Source organism: Anas platyrhynchos, chromosome 18, assembly GCF_047663525.1.
Source record: "Anas platyrhynchos isolate ZD024472 breed Pekin duck chromosome 18, IASCAAS_PekinDuck_T2T, whole genome shotgun sequence".
In the NCBI taxonomy this organism is placed as follows: Eukaryota; Metazoa; Chordata; class Aves; order Anseriformes; family Anatidae; genus Anas; species Anas platyrhynchos.
Window position 1 is genome coordinate 9245602 of NC_092604.1, and position 16470 is coordinate 9262071.

The 16470-nt window shown below is 35.4% G+C and overlaps 1 protein-coding gene and 1 long non-coding RNA gene across 3 annotated transcripts in view; one reads left to right on the forward strand and one right to left on the reverse strand.

Annotated features, from left to right (window-relative positions):
• The window catches only part of CCDC180 (coiled-coil domain containing 180), a 23506-nt gene continuing 7036 nt past the window's right edge, over positions 1–16470 (forward strand). The window contains exons 1-27 of the mRNA XM_072025379.1: positions 1–270; positions 803–987; positions 1910–1992; positions 2535–2644; positions 2741–2863; positions 3011–3121; positions 4010–4105; positions 4361–4524; positions 4729–4881; positions 5545–5624; positions 6304–6392; positions 7082–7204; positions 7465–7638; positions 7895–8010; positions 8743–8869; positions 9106–9145; positions 9248–9471; positions 10056–10273; positions 10895–11070; positions 12097–12277; positions 12804–12950; positions 13211–13355; positions 13576–13692; positions 14103–14201; positions 14564–14677; positions 15211–15410; positions 15616–15695. Of these exons, the coding sequence (XP_071881480.1) occupies positions 202–270; positions 803–987; positions 1910–1992; positions 2535–2644; positions 2741–2863; positions 3011–3121; positions 4010–4105; positions 4361–4524; positions 4729–4881; positions 5545–5624; positions 6304–6392; positions 7082–7204; positions 7465–7638; positions 7895–8010; positions 8743–8869; positions 9106–9145; positions 9248–9471; positions 10056–10273; positions 10895–11070; positions 12097–12277; positions 12804–12950; positions 13211–13355; positions 13576–13692; positions 14103–14201; positions 14564–14677; positions 15211–15410; positions 15616–15695 (3544 nt within the window). The 5' untranslated portion in view covers positions 1–201. The remainder of the gene's footprint in view (positions 271–802; positions 988–1909; positions 1993–2534; positions 2645–2740; positions 2864–3010; positions 3122–4009; positions 4106–4360; positions 4525–4728; positions 4882–5544; positions 5625–6303; positions 6393–7081; positions 7205–7464; positions 7639–7894; positions 8011–8742; positions 8870–9105; positions 9146–9247; positions 9472–10055; positions 10274–10894; positions 11071–12096; positions 12278–12803; positions 12951–13210; positions 13356–13575; positions 13693–14102; positions 14202–14563; positions 14678–15210; positions 15411–15615; positions 15696–16470) is intronic.
• LOC110351610 (uncharacterized) overlaps positions 7466–16470 on the reverse strand; it is a 13584-nt gene continuing 4579 nt past the window's right edge. For both annotated transcript variants that reach the window (XR_002399257.4, XR_005269841.2), the window contains one exon: positions 7466–7599. This is a non-coding gene — a long non-coding RNA (uncharacterized lncRNA). The remainder of the gene's footprint in view (positions 7600–16470) is intronic.

A 16470-nucleotide genomic window follows, 5' to 3' on the forward strand; every position in this document is an offset into this window, starting at 1 on the left:
CTGGCGGCCATGTCTCTGTGCTGCCATGGCAACGGGGCCTGACACTCTGCTCCTTCCCTTCTGCGGCCAGGGAAGGAGCAAGGAGCCCCCGGGCTGCTCCATGAGCAGGGGCTGAAACTGGGACCAGCGTGTGGATCCGCTGCCAGGAGCATTGAGGCCCGGAGGGTCGCTCTCCTCCCCGTAAATCCAAGCACCGGCCCCATGCAGCCGGTGGGGGCTGTGTGCCTCGTTCCCCTTGGTGATGTCTACACGCAGATCTTTGAAGATGAGGTAAAGAACAGCAAAAGGACAAGGCAGGGAAAAGCTGAGTTAGTTGTGCTGCTCAGCTTGTTGGCTTCTAAAGTGGTGGTGGTAAAGCAGAGGTGAATGTCAGCTGTGCTGGTTTTGTTTGCTTTAGCAGAAAATAGTTACCTTCAGCATGTCCTTCCTGGTGCATCTGAGTGTTTGTGCGTCTTCACTGGATACCAAGACATATTAAATGCAGAATCATAACACAATGTTATAAGACAAGGCCTAGTAAGCCAGATGGATTTTCTGTCTCTGTCATTGACTTTCCTTTTAACCATTCCCCAGCCACGCAATTCAGTTTGCTCCAATTTTCCTGAGAGGGGACAGTTATTTTCTTTTTTTCTCATTTTGAAAATAGTATTGGATGAAAATCTTCATGCATGTGCTAAATAGAATTTATTATTTTATCATTCTCTTCTGCCACCTTTACCCCACTGTTTTTATCAATAATTTTCTTATTCTCTGTTCGGTAGCTTTGGAAAGAATTCTAACTTTTGATTATGGTTTTTTGAAGGTTCAATTAGTACGCTCTTTGGATGAAGTAAGGAGGAAGTATAGGGCTTCTATAAAGAGCAGAAGGGTCTCTCTGGTTAGGGATTCAGAAACTTCGACTGAGGTAGAGCCGTTACCGTGTAACCAGCAGAAGGGGGCTGGAGGAGTGCCCTACGAAGACTTCCCAGCAAGGCCACCACCATGCAGGTATAGAACAGAAGCAGAAATACCCGATCGTGTGTTTGTGATTGTGGGCATGAAGTGTTAAGATTCGCCCTGGGAACTGGATGCTTCCTAATTCTTGGTCGTAGCACTAACTGCTTGTGGTATCTTGTCTCCTTTCTGCCAGTTGTACAATGTATTTTCTGAGTTGGTGCCTGTTAAAATTCAAATTAGCACGCTAATATTTCTATTGGCCTATCTGTATGGCTTTTCTTCTTAAAAGCTATTTTATTATTATTTTATTATTGCATTATTTTAAGCTGTATATCTGATACAGCCAATTATATATTATTGAACTATATTTTTAAGATTATGTAATAATATTCTTACTGTTAAGTAGATTGTTTTCCTGTATGTTTGAATAGTTTTCCTAAATTTAGTTGGCCTGAATCTCGTTTTAATGGAATTCATACTGCCTTTTAATAATGCTCTGCTCTGAGCTGCATTTATAAGCAAAAAAATAAATTAGTGCCTCCATCCTTTTCACCCTAACTGTTCTGCTGAATAATGACACCTTTATTCCCACTTCTGTCAAGAAGCACAGTGCCCTAACTGATAGGAAGATCAGTGGGCAGATAAAGTCTGTTTCTACATTTCTTGCTGTTTCTTACATAGATTTTTTACCTGTTAGAGATAACATGTATGTCTCTGTAGTTTACATGTATTAAATCTATCGTTTATTACTTTTATGCCAATGTGTGAGATCTGATATTGTGATGAACTGAGGACTAATGATTACTTGGTCTAAATCATTTGAGAAGCAGCAACATTAATTCTTCACACCATGTTCTTTGAAGTTTGAATGGAGCATTTAGAAATGTTAGATTAAGATAATTGAATAGAATATTATATGAATTGCAAATCTGTACTTACTTAGTACAACTCCAAGTTTTATTCTCTGTTTCAGGGAAGCTACGACATTTCAAAAGGCTTGGAAAAGTGAAGATATAACTGCAGCTGAGGAAGTCAGAGCCCTACCTGATTTTGTTGGTAAAATTTATTTTCCTTAATGTCAGATACTTAATTTGCATTTTTAGGAGCCACTATACATATAGTGATTTGAGCTGAATAAGGTAAAAAATCAAGCTCAGAAATGACCTGACATCTTTTCAATTATTTGTATGTAATTTTGAAGACAAAGAGTCTACTCACGGAAGAAAAAAAATAAGTGAAATTATCAATCAACCACAATTATTGTTTAGAAGGTAAATTGTAGTTATGATATAAGCAGATTTATTTCTTGGAAATTGCAGTTTTCTGCATTATAGCTGAACTTGGTTCATAGCTTCCATGCTTTTATCTTTCTGAAACCCACAAATCAATAAAGTCAAAGGAAACTTAGGAATATGCTATATTACTTTTAACCTAGATTTGCATAGATTTCCCTTCCTATGAAGAGCTTTCAGACATGGTAATTGCTGCACAAACTAGAGGTCAAAGTGTTGATTTAGTGATTTATTGTGTATGCACACAGTATGTGTTTTTTGCAGCAACAGCTTTCAACTTCATCTTCATAATTTCTTTCTTGACAGTTCCCGAGGAAACCAGGAGCAATATCACGGAACTCCTGTCAGAACGCAGGCAAGGCCGTCATGATGAAGCAGTAACCTTAATGTATCATGAGCTTGCTTGCATTGCCAGGGTAAGACAAGATTTTGCAATCCAGACTGTCTAGAATACTATACTAAAGTCCAGGGTTAACGTTCAAAAGATGAGACTGACTTCCATCCTTTTTTAGGAAATAGAACCCTTGATTTTGGAGCCTGGAAAATTGTTTTTGACAAAACTGATGGAATCTGATAGAAAAATTGAAATTCTGTTTACAAAGACTGATGCTACTGTGGAAGGCTTCCCAATTGAAGTAAGGCAGCTCTTGCCATTATCTTTCTGCTGTCTACTTGGTCAGTGTGATATACCTCCCTATGTCTTGCTGTAGTTTTAAGATAAGAAAGCATTTTTTTTTCATATTTAGTTTTTCAGTGAGATTGAGAGTAAATCCTTCTTGCAGGGTTTGGAAGAACTGTGGACCACCATTCAGCAGGAATCCTTGGCCAGAAAGAAGTGCGTAAGGGAATTGGATGAAACCCTAAAAAAGGTTGAATGGAGTCGAACTGACAAAGTGAGGTGTAGTTTTAATAGCTGTTAAGTAAGCATAAGATTAGTATTTGTTTATAATACTGGACACAGAGCAAAGAGTAGCTTATTTCCACAGGAGTCAAGGATGCCCGCCAGGTTCTGATGTATAGGCAATTACTGCCTTTTTAACAATATGTCATTCTCTCAATATTCTGGAAAAAATAGTTCTTTTCCAGTTACAAAGTGTTTTCTTCTACAAATACCTGCAGTAATGTTGCAAGGAGTGTCTGAGTTGCTTTTGTGCTTTTCCAGGGTTATTTAGGTTGAACTGTGGTCAGGCTTAATGGTCAGGATTCTATTCTGAAGGTGAGCAATAAAAGTAACTGGACATTACAGTGCATCTGGATACATTAATGGCTAGTCCATAAGAAAGTCCTTACTGCTTTGTCCTTGTAGGCAAACAAAAGTTGTCTGCTTTACCTGTGTCAATTTGTCCTCTCTTGTGACGTGGATAGGTTGAATAGGTCCAAGAGTAGCTGTTGTGTTCGAGTAGTTGTGAAAAATACTGGAGATGATCAGGTTTCATAAATTTCTTGTCTGCTTAAAACAAACATTGGTGAATTCACTACAGATGTCAGAAGGGAAGTTGTTTTATTTGTTTCAAATTCAGTTTGCAGCCTATCTGCAGAGCTCTCAAGAATAAGAGATAATAGAGAGAAATCAGTCAAGTAATAAAACGTATTTTTAAAAATTATTCTTATGAATCAGTGCTAATAAATTAAAATCAGTATGTTAATATTCACTTCTCAAAATATCAGCCAATTGAAGGTATTTTCAGGAAAAAAAATTTCACTGGTATAATTGAAATGTCAGTACCCTAAGGTAAGCAATTACAAACTGTGTGTGTGTTCTTTATTTTTTTATTGTGCAGATAACAGATGTACTAAGGAAGTACACTGTGATGCTGGAGGAAATTTCCTTCTTCTTACCAGCTGATATTTATAGGTTCATAAACAATGAGGCTATGGTAAGTCTTTTTATACCGAGAGTCAGTTTTACCTGTAAGAAGAGAGCAAGCTGAAATATACCTAAGAATCCTTTTATTTCCTCATTTTCAAACTGAAATTCATCATTTCTACCAATCAATTACTGCCTTATAGGAGAATGTTTCTATTTTGCAGGGTATTCTTTGTCATTTGTATTTTTTTCCTTAGTCTGACATAGAGCTAGCAATTTTTTTCCTGTCACATGCTGCTGTTTATATATATATTTTAATACACAGCTGATTAACAGAGCACTGTTGGCTAACCAGAGGGCAATTTCCAAGCTGTTCTTTAATCTAATGAAATCAGAGATGAAAAGGGAATTATCATTTCGACTGAAATGGAAAGACAGAGTCAAGAACTGGAAGCTCACACAAAAGAACTATATAGTTCGGAGTTTCAGGTACGAAATTTTATAACAGATTATATTTTTTAGTATGAACAGCACAAAATGGCTAGTGTTCATTTGTGATTTGTGTTTTCTATAAAAAGTAGTATGTTGCTATTTTTATCTTATAAAAAACACATAAAAATAATTTAGCTTTTTTTTTTTTTTTTAATTTTCCAAACAGATATTTATTAACTGTGTTCTTCTTCCACTGTACAGAGAATTTGTGGTAAATGAAGAAATACAGAATCCCCCAGAGGTGAAAACAGAAATGGAAACTATGATAAATGGACAGATTTTACTTAATGATAAGAGACTGGAAATTCTGCAGCACCTTGTGTACGACAGAAGAGAGTACAGTAACAAAGAAAAGTAGAGTTCTTGGAAGAGTTAATAAGAGAGCTCCACTACAGAATTAACTTTGCTCCATTTCACTGCACAATTGTACAACACAGCAGTAAGGCAGGGCTTAAACGTCTTCTGTAAAGTTCTTTTTAATGGAAAAAAAATGTATGTTTGGTTTCCAAAGCACCTATTAAAATAATAGAGGACTATCAAAGGCTTGAAATGCAGAAACACAAGTAAACCTTACTGACACTTGAAACATAGTAGAAAGTGGCAAAGAAGAATGGGCAGATACGTAAAAATTGGTGGTATTGTCACAGCATTTCTCAATGAGAGTTTAACTTGGATAATTATGAAGAAAGGAGCATTGAAAGAAAGCTCATACTGCTATTTTTCAATTCTATCTATTCTGACAAAAATATTACAATATTGCATTAAGGTATTACAATTTTCAAACATTTTTTTCTGTTATAATGTATGTAGCAACTAGGTACATCCAGTTCATTGTCAGTAAACAGTGGTCTTGGAAAACAGCAGCCAGCTTGTTTTATTTTCATTGCTGATTTGGCTGCAAATGAGATAAAGCTGAGTAGTCTGGTTCATAGTTTTAACATAGTTTTGACTGATTCATAGTTTCAACTGACTGGATTATATTTGAAAGTATCTGATTCTTGTTTCCTATTTCAATAGTGATTTGTTGCCTCCAGCGTGTACGCAAGATGAAGTTAATGAATGGTACAAATCTTTGGAGAATTTAAACCAAAGTATGGGTAAGTTGGAAAATCACATGTCACGAAAATGTTTGGAATTCAAGCAGTTCCTTCTTTTTTCCTAACAGGAATGAGTCAGACTGGTGGTTTGAAAGTATCTTTGGAATATTCTTTGTTCCCTGTTTTCCCATGTACCTAAATTGCTATGAGCTAGCAATATGGCTCCAGTAAGATTTCTGTTGCATTGCCTCCCTTCTGCCACCACAAGCATGTTTGCTTAGCAAGGTTTTGCAGGAATTGACTTGGTTAGAATCAATCTGTAGAAAAAAATGAGGTTATTTTAGTCCAGATCAGTACTCAGTCATAGAAAAATACTTATCTCTTGTAGAATAAAAGGTGAAGTATATGAGATTATTCCTTTGTCTTGTAGTATGCCTTCCCTCTGTGTCTACCTTCTGCTTCACCAGAGCATGTGCCCTCTTAATGTTTGTAGCCTGTATTGTAGCAAAGATGTTGGTAGTGGCTATAAATAACTCACTGCTTTTAAGCATAATGATAAAAAGATTTGTGTAAAAATGTCTCATTTTACTGACTGATAATATCATACAGGTCTGAAGACACTACTGGAGCACACTGGCTGTGCTGAGGCTCAGCACAGGTCCTCCTTCATGTTTCCATTTCACACTGCATTGAGAAATAATGACATTTTTTACAGTGGTTTCTTTTCCATATCCTTCAGATGCCCACAATAGGCAGTGTATGATGAAAATTCGTACCCAGCATGAGACAGTCCAGCAAAAATGTTTGGCAGAAGTGCAGCTATACAAGGTCAGTATCATAGCTTTGTGAATTCTTGGAAAGATTCTTGGTAAAAGTATACAATGTGTTGTTGCAATACTATGGGCTTGAGGATCCAGCAAATGTTAAATTAGTTCTACCCTCTAGAAAACCTACTGTCCATTTTGTTTCACAGTACCTTGTGGTATTTGTACTAGAAATGTGTAAAAGCAATAACAACTGCCAGTAATGAAAGAAGTCCTTCATTTAGAGGACTCAGGGTCAGAACCCTCACCCTTTTCCTGAATCTGTCTTATCTTGGAAGAAATTTCTCATCTCTGCTCAGTTTATCTTTGTCCAAATAAAATTGTACTGCTTACTACCAGAATATGATACGAGGGTTGAATCCTTTCTGTGAAATATTGTGAGAAACCTGGTTAATGAAGCTACATGAAGTACAAACAATTTTAGTATGCATTCATTTTCTAAAGCTGATGTACTGTTAATAAAGTACAATATGGGACCATCAACCTGCTAACATAAGATGAATGTAGCAACTCCTCAGATTACACGTGAATAGTATAGGTTCAACTTAAAGTAACATTTTTGGATGCTATTTCTGGAGCTATCTATTCACAAGAAATTAAGAAATACTAAGTTTAACCATACTCTCTAAAAGCCACACAATATTTTATGTTAGATTATATGCATGTCAATAGCTTAACCTTCTTTTCGTTCAGAATAAACTGTTGAATTTGAATGTTTGCACACAAAAGGAGGCTGAAGAAATCGTGAATTCTGACTTCCTTCAGTGGACTGAGAAACTACAAAGTCAGTTTGAAGAAGAACTGAAGAATATGGATGTATGTTTATTACATCTACTTTTATTGTTCTTTTGGAATATTCTGTTCTTCATGTGCTACTGCCTAAAATTCTATGTGCATCTTAGGCTATTGATGTCATACTAGACAGAGGTCCATAGTGTGATTGAATACCTATCCCATATGTAAAACAAGTTTTACATGGTTCAGGAAGGAGAGTCCGTAAGTGCAACTTCCAGCAAACAGTTTTATAGTATCCAGTTCACTTAAATCTGATTTTTTTTTTTATTTTTTTTTTTAAGAGAGACTTTGAGGAGCTGGCTAAACAGAATGAGCAGAACTGTAGAGACCTGTACAGATATTTTCAAGAGGCCAGTAGTCTCTGGGATGTCCATCAACTTGAACTGTCCAAGCAGGAAGGTGAACTTCAGAAGAAACTAGATGAATGCAGACAAAAACAGAATAAATTAATACAGGTATAAACATAAAATAAAAATGTAGTATGACTTAAGGAAAGGATTTCTTAATGCAGAGAAGCCTTTGGAATTCAAAATACCTGGTATAAAAGCATAAGCATTAACATTTATGCTGGATTTTCTACATGTTAGTTTAATTCTGTCCAGTACATTTTTGGATACATGCTTGAAATTAATTATTTGAATCCTAAATAGTTATGAAGCTTTTTAATAATTACTAAATCTTTTTTACTGTGTTCTTTTTATGTGGTCTTAGATGATGGAAAATAATCTGGATATAATTCTGCATAAAATGAGAACAGCGAGCTCTGAAAAAAAGCTGAAGAAATCTTTGGAGAATGCCCTTTCTTCTTTGAATGACATTAGAGCTAGGTATGAATTTTGTAGTGCAAACTTAGTAAGTAAACTGCATTCTAATTTGGTTGTATTTAGGTCATATTCATGCACTAATGTTAAGGAAAACACTTCTCCTTACTTCCTGTAAGGATGTAAAATAAAATAATTTCCATATTGAACAAGGTTAAGACAAACAATACCTACACTTCAGAAGCAGGAGTAAGGAAAACCCAACAAATACTGATACTGTTTTAAAAATATGCTGGATCAGTACTGTTATATAGTTATTCATGCCAATACAATCGTTATTCATTCAGAAGATAGAAGCCGTAGTTCAGATTCTTGAATCATGGGGATCACAAAGTTGATCTGTGCCATCAGCTGTGCTTTGGGCTCACAGATTTGATCTATTTCAGAAGGGTAAGGAATAGAAGTTACTAATAACTCTCAGATAGCCAAAGTCTTTTGGCAATCTTTGTTATGTTTCTTGAATGGTTTCCCATCCAAAATGAAAGTTCTGAAAGACTTTATTGTAAATATTTCTTAATTTTTGCTCACTTATGTATTTATAATGAACTAATCTTTACCAACAAGCCAGGTTGTGATTGTGTTCAGGCTGAACAAATACAGTAGAATAGTTGATTCTAGCCTGAAGGATTGATCATATGAATTAAAAAGTTAAACTTGGATTTAAAGACATAGTAGTCATATTTCATTTTATTTCTATACATGCTAGAGTCTATTAAACAACGACTTTAAATTTGACAGGTATGAGACATTCAACAAAGTTCTGGTGGATAAAGTAACACCATACCCAGAAGCTATTTTGCAGGAATTGATTTCTTACAGTGTATCTATCAGCAAATATTTTAATGTAAAAGAAATCTTCAAACAGGTAAAAAGAAGACAATCTCCTTTTGTTTTAAAATCTTCCAGGTGTATTAATTTTTCACTTTGGGGAAATTTTACATCAGCTTTAAAATTTTTATTACATAAACTGAAACATTGCTTTGGCCATAGGACCAAACTGCTTTTATATCAATGAAATAGATATATTTTGAGAAGGAATCTGAATTCCTTACAAGCAAGCAAATCCTTATTTTTATTTTTTATTGCTCTTGTTGCTTTTAGAACTTGGAAGGAAAAATAGACTTCGTATTTCAAGGTCAAGGTAATTCCTCGATGATACAAATAACTCTTTTTTTGCTTGTTTTTAATCTGTGCTTCTATGTATTATGACTAGTAAAACTTTGCTTTAACTGGAAATAATTAGTTGAGGTTCTGGAAGCTGAAAGTCTGGTGGAGCAACAAGCTGAGAGTGTTGTGCAAGAAAATGAAGAAAATCAGAAGATGGATAGCTCTCAACAACAAAATGAAGAAACAAACAGAGCTGAGAATGAGGAGATCTTTGCGTGGGAAACTGAAGAAACAGAGAAACAAGAAGATGGGGAGAGAATTTTTCAAGAGAGTGATGAAACTGATGATATAGAACAGGCGGTAAGCTTTTCACAGGTTTGGGAACAAGAACTTTTGAAAGCGATGGAGGTTTTGCACATCATGGCAAGTAGGAAGTTGTCTACTTGCTGAGGGGAAAAAATAGAGTAGGTTTTGTTTTTACACAGAGCACATATTGGTCTTAACTGTTTTCATTTATTTCTGGACCATGAGAATTCTAGATCCTACTAATGGGTCTATAAAACAGTTCACAAACATTCCTTATACACCACTTTTATCCTTTTAAATAAATAAATAAATAAACCACACCTTCAGCAGCTTTAGTTTATGTGTCTATCTTTGTATCTAAGTATTAGTTCTTCAGGTCTCTAGTTACATGAATGCAATTTATTACCATAACAGAAACCTTTCAAAATACTGATGATTCTGCCTATTGAGACTTGCAAAAATATTCTCTGTATGAGTTTGTCCAAATTCGGAAACAACGTTGTTTCTAGTGTCTTTAGGAATCTTACATTAGCTTGAACACTGTGATTTATTTTTACTTTTTTCATTTTATTTTTTTCATTTACTTTAAAATAGTTGTTTCAGAGGTAACAGTTGATGATTCCCAGTTGTTTTTTTAGGATGTGTTCAAGAGCAGCGAGGTGAAAATCTCTGAAATTGCTACTGAGACTTTTTCCACTTCAAGTGGAAACATTTACACAGTTCTTGGAGCTGAAGAGGCAGAAAAGACTGACATCCCAGAGAGTTATTTTACAAAGTATGAGGAAGAAGAATCACTTCCTGTGTACCTGGAACATGTACTTATCAAAGAAAATGTATTTGTAGAGCTGAAGAAACGGTTAGTATAAAACTTGTGTATGTTCTTTCTTTCCCTTTAGGTAGTAAAAAAAATGTCAGTGTTTGGAAGAAATGTTAGACTAAACATGCAAAAATTATTTAAATATTTTGATGCATTCTTTTATTAATTGATTAAAAATAAAAGACACTTTTGACAATGCTCTTTATACGTTGCTCTTAGATGTACTGTACAAGCCTCTTACAGAGCATTCCTATTGTACAGAAATGTATTTAATGAGTAAACGTGGCACAGAAAGGCAGGTAATTTGCCCCAGCTCCCTACAGAGCCATGAAGTTAAAATATCTGGCACTCAGTGGTATGATTCCAGCTCAAAAACTCTTCCATGCTTTTATCCTAGTTCTTTTTTTTTTTTTTTATCTCAGCCTTCATTAATGTAGAATAGGAACAGAACTTCAAAAAACATTACAAGATTTCTGACTCAGTCATAGTAATATTATTTATAGTTTCTGTTGACAAAATGAGTAGTACCAGTATTGTGCAAATAGTCATGAAACCATACCTTCCTGTAGCTGGAAGTTAAATTCTTAGAGTCAATATATTTAATGCATTTTTGTTTATTATTCGCTGTTCTTCCCTGTAATATATATTATTTAATCATAGGATTCGCCTCTGCTTTTTTGAACACTTGGAGAAATGGTTTGCAGAGTCCTTATCCAATTCCTGGGCTACTGTAGCTGCCAAGGAGGAGGAGCTGAATTCAGAACTTCAGCAGCATCTTCTCTTGCATCAGCAAAGGCAGGAGAATATAGAGACAAATATCTACAATGTTAGAGCTGGTACCTACTTTTTTACTCTGAGCACTACCTGCCTTCATTCAGAGATGATCATAGGTGGACCAAAATCCGTTTCAGTGTTAGGTGTCTCTGTAGTAGATGACTATAGGATGACTGTACTAATTCTCAGTCCAATGTTACTCATATTTTTTTAAAAAGATGTTTCTTATCAATAGCTCATGCCTATTTGTGCTATGTTATGGGAATATTCAGCAATACCTTCAGCAATTACCCTAATCAATGAATTGATTGTGGCTGTAGAACATTGTTTACATTGTCAATGCTTGTGACTGCTCATTCATTTCATTTAGCAAGTGTTTGCACTGTACAAAAAAAAAAAAGTGTTATAGAAAACAAATGAAACGCAGAGGTTGGGCTTCTGAATACAGGAGAGGAAAGAATTACCTGTGTGAAATATTGCTGAGCAGGCACAAATTGGCCACTGAGAAATCTGTCTTGTATGAGGATCTGGAAGGAGACTTGATTTAAGGCAGGTTTGTTGGTCTTTAGCATATTAACTAAGAAAAATCCTGGCCTTTTTTTTTTTTTTTTTTTTTTTTTTTTTTTTTTTTTTTTGAGGTTGATTGGCTCACTCTTGGTTTACCCAAATGTTTTTCCAAAAGGAAGACCAAAAGTGATTTTTTTTCCCACAAAAATAGCAAGAACAGCAATTTCCATTAAAAACAAACAAACCACGCTTTACCTTTACCTTTACTTTCGTTACAAGACTGAAAATGGAAAGACAAAGGAGATGTCAGCAGTGACCAAAAGTAAAGGAAAAAGAAAAGAGATTAGGGCAAACAAAAGGCATTTGTGATTTGAATAGAATTAATTAGGAGCTGTCAGGGACATAAGTCAAAAACAGGAGAAAAGTCAAAGAAACGGGATCGTGTCTATTTTACTAATGTTTTTAAGCTGCTCTGAGATCTAGTTCATTTTATTTTACTGCTGCTTCTGATAATAGTGGTTGTGGTACTCCATAGTAAACAGGGAATAATGACCATACTGTAAAATTTCTTTCCTTATCAGCGGAGCTATTACTTCATGAAAAGCGTCTCGAGTGCCACTGTGCAGGTGTGGTGGAAGCTCTGAACAAGGAGAGAGCTGAATTCCTCAAATTTTGCGATCAGCAAAATGACATCATCAAAAACTTAAATTCTCAGATCCATGACATAGAATCAGTCTTCCTCACTGCTCCTATGACTGAGAAGTAAGTGTGCCTCAGGTCATACTGGCTGTGAAATTCCAGACTTAAACACTCCTGATTGCTTTCTGGGATGTTCCCAGTTCCTGGCTTGTGTTCTAAGTCTCTTTTATTTGTGTGATTATTACTCTTCAGTGAAGAATGCCTCATGAAACTTCTAAAAATGAAAATAATTTGTTTTCTTTCTACTAAACTAAAATTGCTGCTGAATATATGACAATTTTCAAATATTTTCAAGGTGATGGTGGTCTTAAAGTAGAAAACCGTTTCATCTATTTAGATTTTATCAGTTTTATTGAACTTGTACAGTAATAGTAATTGACTAATTGCTTTTGAAGGGTAGTCTTCAACTGCTTGCTGTTGTTGTCTGCGTGTTCATCAAAACATTCAGTGTTCAGTGAGTCATTTGCAGAATACTAAAATATTCCCAAGTTCTCAGATTTGATTGATGTCTTTTAACCAGCAGCCTCTGAACCATAACATGCACTCCTCTTTCAATGCATTTTCCCTGTGTTTTATTATTTGCTGCTAGGTTGGTTTCTTTCAGCAACAGTCTGCACTCAGAGCTCCTTAATAATCTGGAAGTCATCCAGGTTTCCCTGAGGAGTTATCGGAACTATTTGGAGGAAGCTGTAGGAAAATTAAGAGATTCAAATGTGGATTTTCTCAAAGCTTGCAGGTATAAAGATTTCACTGGAGGAATGCTTATAAATAGTCATCTATTTCTGGGTATTAGCATTTGTTATATAGTCAGAACAGTAAAATGAATGTTTTTGTTACTCATCTGTTTTGCTATATGTTTGTATAAAAAAAATTAAGCCACAATGATTAGACTGTTTTCATCACATTTGTTTTGATATCTATGTACTGCTTATCCAAAATACTCTTTAAGTAAAGGAAGACTCAGTCAATTTTTTTGATTTTGCTGGTTGCTTTCAGATTATTTAGTGAAGGAGGCAATTTTTCTTCTGAAGAGGTACAGTCTTTCAGCAAGCATCTTCAGAAAGAAAGTGAACGTATTAACTCATTCGAAAAGTTAATCATGGCTGATATGGAGAAAATGGAATCGAGCTGTTTGGAGCAGGTGTGTGCAGAGCTTCACTCTTTCAAGTTATGTATTATATTGGCATATTTAATGTGATTTATAATCAGCCTGCTCCCAGACTGGAACTATAAATACTGTTCTAGTTAATTCTGTGACAACTACATGATGGAAAAAATAAGTAGAAATGGTAAGTTCTATTACTTAAGTTGAAAAAAGTGAAAACAAATTATCATGTCTCTTGTTTCTGACATTTTTAAAGGCTACTGAACTTATCAACCAGGCTGAAACGAAGTTCCGTTATCTCTTTATGAATCGAGTCTTTATGGAGAAGATCCGGCAGCTTCTGACAAATTTGCAGCTGCAAATCAAATCAGAGGTACAAACTGAAACATCACAGCTTCGTTTATATTAATTTTAATTGTTCATCTTTTATTACATTTAAGAGATTTTTGGCTGAGTTCAGAGTGGACTTATGTAACTTTTTGTGTCAATTCAAATCCATTTTCTGGCTTTCTCATCCTAAACCATGGCTTTACTACAGCTGCAGCTATACTAGCACTTTTTCGTCTTGCAGCACATTGAGCATGTATATTTGAATAGACGGGCATTTTTGCATGGTGCAGTAAAGGACATGAAGTGTTGTTTTTGTGAATTATTGTTTTCAGCTCCTCCTCTGGGTACTAGTAACTGAGTGTTTTTACTAACAAGTCTAGTGGTTTCAAAGTGGAGTCTCTGAAATTCCCCAAAATGGGATTTTACTTCACCAACATATGTTTCTGGTTTTAGGTAGCAAATTCCAATTTACAGGCAGTGACATTAAAATCCTACCTGGAGAAACTCCATCAGAAGATAGATACTTGTGCTCACTCTACTGCAGATAAAGAAGTAAGTTCTAAACAGCATGAGATTGTATTAATTTGATTCTCCATGCATTTTTATATATGACAGTCTTTATATATCACACTTTAAATAAGCAACTATATTTTTGAGGCAGACTTATGTCTATACACATCGTGGGGCCTGGGAGGAGAAGAGTACATTGCCATAGATTTTTTGCTACGGGAGGTCTTCTACTTACTTTCCTGCTTGCAAAACAAAAGCCTCAGTTTCTATACACTCTCATTGCTTCCATATATGCATAAACAAATTGGTGACAGAACAGATTCAAATGAACTTGTATGCAACTGTGTCAGCATGTCTCAAATCTCGGATTTAGTAAATACCGCCTGTATTAACATATCTTTCAGGCTTTGACTTCTGAAGAGTTGTACAACTTTACCAAAGTACTGTTGAAGGAACTGAAAAAGAGGAGCCAGTATCTCGATTGCCTGCTAGTCGATACAAGAAGGCTGTATGATAATGTAGGATAGTATTTTAAGTTCTTACATTTTATTTAATTTTGAGTTAATTTTTGATTTTTAATCTGTATACGTTTTAAAGGCTTTTCAGAATCTGTGTATTGAATTTTCAAATGAAGAAAAGTGTATGAAGACAGAGTAACTTTAGGTCAGCTCTTCTACAGAACTGATTAGATTGGTCATCACTGAGATTACTAAATGTCAAAGCAGCATCACAAAGAGTTGGTCAGTCCTTTGCAAGCATTTATTTTCAAGGCATAGCACTGTTCATAGCTACATGTTTCACGGGTCCGAAAGAAAAAATCCAAATTTGTCCTAAAATTTTTGATGGAATAGCGTATTTCTGTATCAAATGTTTTTGCATCTAAATGTCACAGAGTTGTGTAGCTGTAACAACATTTCTCCTAAAATGATTTGGCCGGTTGAGCAAAATAGTGTCTGTTTGCTCGATCTGCTTTTGTAACCAGCAATTACACGTACTGCTACTACTACTTGCCTGCTACAATCAACAGGCTTTCATTTTCTGCCCATTTCAGGAGCACTTGATACCTCCTGCAGCAGAGGTTACGTTACAAGGTCCAATTGCTCTTGCCCTTCGAACGGAGTGTCTCAGAGATGAGAAAATATTGACGATGATGGGGCTGGATCCTGTCAAGTTTCCTCTGTTAAATCCAAGCAGAATGGGAAAGTCTGCAGTTGATGATTTAGCAGTAAGCGTTATCCAAAATTTACTGGAGTGAGTATTTGTTTGCTTAAATATATTTTCCATAATTCCAGTTAACCAATTAAGTACCTTCATGGGGTAACTACATTTGCACTGTTGGTTGTAAATGTAATCCTAGCAGTTGAATATTATGTCTGAAATTTAGCTGCACTTAGCACCTGGTAGGAGTAGAGAACTTGTAGCAGGGTATTCAAAAGCAACATAGCTCTTCATTTAGTTTCAGAATTAAGTCATCCTGGAGAAAATCTTCAGACCGAAATCCGGACAGAAATGTTTTCTCACATTCATTAGGACCAGGTATGCTAGCAGTTCCTTTAATTTATTTACATTCATCTAAACTGTATTTTCTAACATGTTATTGAGCAGGTCCAGCTTGTTCCAGGCCACTGGTTTATGTGCTAGCTGTGGGAGGATTGTGCATCCTTTTGTGTTGGCTGTTTTTACTTTGCAATAAGATGATGATTTTTGGATCTTAACCAGTGAAAGCTTCAGAATGAGATAGTATTGTGGTTTTGTTTTTAATGAAGTAGAAAAGTACCCATATTTGTTACAGAAAAAGCAAAAAGGCATAAAGAAAATAATAAGACGTCATGAAAATATGTAGGGGATCAGGAGTCCTTTCTGCTGTATATTATCATTGACTCAAAGGTGGGTGCAGTGGTTATCCAAATTGCTCCTGTCCTAATGTTCATGTTGCCTTGTCTTTCTTCTCCAGAGCTTGATTTCACCAACTACTTCCAAAAATAGCTTCCCTTCTGCATTCCAAAGTTGCCCTCACACCAAGACTATGGATGTAGCCCATTAATTTTCCTTCTTATTCCTTGAATTAATCTTGTTTTAAGTCCCATCCTACCTATCTTATATTTTATATCACAGTCATATTGCTCATGCCTCAAAGGACAGTCTTTATCACTATCACAGCTGCTAGGCTACTTCAGTTTTATCTGTAAGAAATGATTGTTCCTACAGTTGTCCTCTTAATGTTGTGAGGAAGAATTTTAAATGAGAATGTAATTTGCATAACTGTATAAGAAAGACTTCAGTTGTCATTTATACAATGTTCTTCATCTTT